The sequence below is a fragment of the Penaeus chinensis genome, chromosome 6 (assembly GCF_019202785.1).
Source record: "Penaeus chinensis breed Huanghai No. 1 chromosome 6, ASM1920278v2, whole genome shotgun sequence".
NCBI lineage: Eukaryota > Metazoa > Arthropoda > Malacostraca > Decapoda > Penaeidae > Penaeus > Penaeus chinensis.
The window spans coordinates 33,917,209-33,922,208 of record NC_061824.1 but is presented as its reverse complement, the minus strand read 5'-3'; the positions used below and the strand labels follow the sequence as shown (position 1 = coordinate 33,922,208).

The following is a 5,000-nucleotide window of genomic DNA, read 5'->3' as shown; positions in this document are numbered from 1 at the left end:
ACGAGGAAATAGAAGACGAAATAAAAGAAACACATCGACACGACAGACAGAACATCGCTAAGACAAGAGATGAAAAGAAGATGAAAAAAAAAAAAAAAAAAAAGAAAAAAAAATATGAAAAAAAAACACAATACGAACAACAGTACAAACAACAAACACCAACCCCCCCTCCCCCCCCCCCCCCCCCCCCCCATCGACCAAGAACGGAAAACCCGCATACGTACGCCGGCAACTGAGAAAATCAGACTCGTCGGCGCAGTTTTCCGCCCGAATATCAGACAGGACGCAGCGCTTCGATTTCGGAATGCACTGGCGTCCGTCGGCGCACGCGAATTCCGCCTCTGTGCAGTTGCGCCAATGACCTGGGGGGAAGAAAGCATTTTAAGTGGAGAAACAGATCATTAAATTAATAAGTAAATAGGTCATTAAATAGGTAATTGAATTGATGATTAAATAAAGATAATTAAATGGATAATTAAACAGATAATGAAAAGATAACTAAATAGATAATCAGATAGATAAATAGATCGTTAAATAGATGCAATGACCTGGTGGGAGAAAAAAAAATATATTAAAAATAAAAAAAGAAAGAAACAAGTAAAATAAACAAGTACGCGAGTAAACAAACAAACAAGTAGATAACCGGGTAAGTAATCAAGTTTAAGTAAGTCAGTAAATGAGTAAATGACTTGGTGAGAAAAAAAATATCTGGTGAGAAATATATTAGAAATAAAATTACTGATAAACAAGGAAGTTAGTATATAAACAAATAAATAGGGAGAAGAATCAACAAATAAACAAGGATAAATAAATAATAAACAAGGAGATACATCAACAAACAAACAAGGAGATAAACAAATAAACAAGGAAATAAATAAACAAATAAATAAGGAAATAAATAAACAAATAAGTAAGCAGATAAACAAGGAAATAAGCAAATAAAAAAGGAGATTAGCAAATAAACAAGGAGATAAACAAATAAACAAGGAAATAAATAAATAAACATGGAGATAAATAAACAAAATAAAGAAGGAAACAGCTAACCTATAAGTAAGTATATAAACCGATAAATAAGTGGATAAATAAATGAAATATAACAATAAATTAGAAAATTAAAAAGAAAAATTAATGAATACCTTAAACAGAAAAAAACACAATAAAAAAAAATCTTATTCTCTTTCTTTAGATAATATAACAGTGACGTTGATGATAACAATGGTAATGCTGATAGAAATAAAGATAAAAATGCAGTTAAATTGGATATTGACGATTATCATACGCATTACTAGTAACATGAATATCATTAATATTATGGTAATGATAGTGATGATGATGGCAATGATGAAAATGATGGTGATGATGATAATGATGGGGGATGATGGTGGTGATGGTGATGGTGATAGAGATGATGATGATGATGATGATGATGATGATAGTAATGGTGATCATGGTGATGATGATAATAATGATGATGATGATGATGATGATGATGATGATGATGGTGGTGATGATGATGATGATGATGATGATGATGATGATGATGATGATGGTGGTGATGATGATGATGATGATGATGATGATGATGATGATGATGATGATGATGATGATGATGATGATGATGATGATGATGGTGATGATGATGGTGGTGATGATGGTGATGATCATGATGAGATAATGATAATGATAGTGATAATGTGATTATGATGAACTATAGACTGATGATACGTTTCTAATCTATATATATTTCGTTTTTTATTGTCAATGTATCTTATCTTATATATAAATTTAAAAGGAGTTGGGTGACATAGTTATGATAAATACACGAAAAGACAACTAACAGTCTCCCCTTTTTTAATTTCCCTGTATTTCATGCGACATATTCATTGATCATGATGATACTACGCATTTCAATAAGTTTGAACACCTTTATGTTGAATTCCAACATTAAATTTTGTACATTGCTTAGAATTTCCAACAATAACAGCAAACAGTTTATCCTTTCTGTTTTTCTTTAATTCATGAGAGATATTCACAGGGGGAAGAGATACAGAACAACAGTTTCGCTGGGATTGGTATGCGGTTTCTCTCACTGATGGGTATGGAAAATAGAATCTGGTATGCATTTCCCCTCACTATCGTATATGGAAACTGCACATCAACTTTATTAATATTCATATTCATCTTCTGCATATGCCTGTGGGGTCGGTGAAACAGTCAGTGGTCTAAAATGTTTAGTGAACCCTGAACTAGGAGGTTGATAAGCGATGCACTAAGGTCTTCCTCCAACGAGTAATGTAGACCGGTTGTCCTCGCGTAAAGAAAGCGAAAAAGGGGTTTATCAGTATCGAAAAGAGGCAGTTCACAGATCAGCTATTGGGGCTATATAGCTACGTAAAGGACAGCAGGGTAAGACTACTGACCGTAGCTAAATATCTTAAACATTGAAGTGCAGTGCAAGAAGCGGAGGAAAGAATACGACCTTGGAAAGATACAAAAAAAAAAAAAAAATAAAAAAATAAAATTAAGCGAGAGACAGAAACATTTATTTTAGCAAACCAAGATCAAGCCACTGGGACGAATTTCGTTAGAGCTAAGATCGATAAGCAACAGAAAAATAGTAAATGTAGAATATGTGGTGAGGTTGACAAAACAGTCAACAACTTTGTTGGCGAATGCAGTCAAAATGCACCAAAAACTATATAAACAACATAACTAGGTGGAGAAGTTATTTCACTGAGACATCTTCAGGAAATAGGAGGTTCATATGGATGGTAAGTGACATGAACATGAACTAGAGAGCGTTTTAGAAAATTATATTTGTAATCTGTTGGACTTCACAGATCAGAGCCCGGATTTGATTGTCCTCAACGATGTGGTAAATAAGATGATGATAAATATGTTGATGATGATAAAGATGAGAAATATGATGACGATAAATATGATGATGAGGATTACTACTAATAATGATTATGATTATTATCATTATTACCATTACTATCAGCGTTACTGTTATTCATAACTGTTCTTATCAATATTAATTATATCACTATAATAATAGTAATAATTATTATTATTACTCTCATCGTTATCATCACCATGGCACTATCATTGTAATTATCATAATCGTTGTTATATTCCATTAATCCTTATAATATTTGCATATATTTTATTTCTCTAGATCAAAAAAAAAAAAAATGCTAGATTTGATCATATTCATTTACATTCATGTCTTTATGAAACCAACGCATTTCCGTTTTGTTTTGTTTTTTGTTTTGTTTTTTAGAAAGTTGATATAATCGCTTTTATAAACTTGGTCCTCTTACATGTATATTTATATAACTGAATGACTTCTCTGCAAAGTTGCACTAGGTAAACAAAGGTAAAGGTTAATTAACAAGATTAAAATCCTTGCATGGGTCAAAGTTATTCTAAGCTGTTTTAAGGACAGATTCAAAATAGCTGTCAAAAACACGATAGAAGGTAATGAATAACTACTTACTATATCCATGTTCATGATTAAATAGATAAACGAATATATATATATACATACATACATATTACGGATGAGAACCATTAACAATGATTACCGAACCAACTATTCCCCTGGGGAAGGATCATGGTCAGCCACCACTGTATAAACACCCAAACATGATGTCAACATGGCGCCAAGGAGTTCATCAAACACCGCATCGGCGATGGCTCGAACATGGATGGATGGATGGATGGATGTGTGTATATATATATACCCACACACACATACACACACAAAACCACCCACAACTCTCTCTTCTCTGCGTTTCCATGCACTCAAAATTCTCCAACAAAAATCACCACACATAAACCACAAACCTAAACGTAAACACACACTCACAGCTCTTTTCATCAGAGTGGTCGAAACAGTCGGGGAAATGGTCACACCAGAGCTCCTCCAGAAGGCACTGTCCTGTCTGACAGCGCCGATAACCCTCGGCACATGGATAGTCCTCTGTGAAAAGGTCGGGGAAATGTGAACGAAATGGGTTTTGATAGGTGTTATGAGAGAGTAAATTGTAAAAGTAAAAGTACGGCTGGTGGTGATGGTGATGATGATAATAATAATAACATTGATCTTGATAGTGATGATAATAACAATAATGATAATGACTATACTAATGATAATGATAATGATAATAATGAGAATATTAATGATACTGATAATAATGACAATATTAATGATACTGATAATAATGACAATATTAATGATAATGATAATAATGACAATATTAATGATAATGATAATAATGACAATATTAATGATAATGATAATAATAATAATGATAATAATTATTATAAATTATTATTAACATCCATATAACCTATTGAACCCAAAAGTGAAAATGACATTTTATGGCAAGAACTCTTAAGGCGTCTTCTGTGTGTGTAATATGAGTTACCTCCGGATTAAAGTTAATCCAAATCTGCATTACTTGCACAGAAGATGCAAGACACACTGCCAGGCGCACGAGTCAATGTAGTTATAAGTAAATTTGCTGTTTTACATGAAAAAAGCGGGTATCTGTATAATGGTAATTAGCTTTCACCCTCTACAAGTTTCATATTATACGCTAATGTTGATATATATTCATACACAGATATGAATATACACATATACACTAGTATTATATCATGCCGAAATATATCTGTGTCAGTACAAATAAGAGTATATAAATGGCTTCAAACAGCCTGTAAATTTTATAGACAACCGAAATGAAGTTGTCATACAAAAATGAGACACTGGTAATATCAATTTATATTCGCGGGAGTTTTCTCCGATATCTCTTTCTCGTGTTTGAGCGCGAGGCATGGGTAGGGTGTTGCTAGCAAGGATCATGATAACAAATGTACACTTGGTTTTGAAGTCACTATAGTTTAAAGAATCATGAAATTTGTAAATTTGAATTTTAAACCTTATGTGATGTTATTAAAATATTTTTTTTTTTTTATTCGATTTACATATTGCA

At 32.6% G+C, this 5,000-nt stretch overlaps 1 protein-coding gene across 1 annotated transcript in view; it reads right to left on the bottom strand.

The window, feature by feature from the left end:
- The window catches only part of LOC125026248 (G-protein coupled receptor GRL101-like), a 417,698-nt gene that overhangs the window by 69,058 nt on the left and 343,640 nt on the right, over window positions 1-5,000 (bottom strand). The window contains 3 exon segments of the mRNA XM_047614550.1: window positions 225-362; window positions 3,872-4,067; window positions 4,885-4,901. Of these exon segments, the coding sequence (XP_047470506.1) occupies window positions 225-362; window positions 3,872-4,067; window positions 4,885-4,901 (351 nt within the window).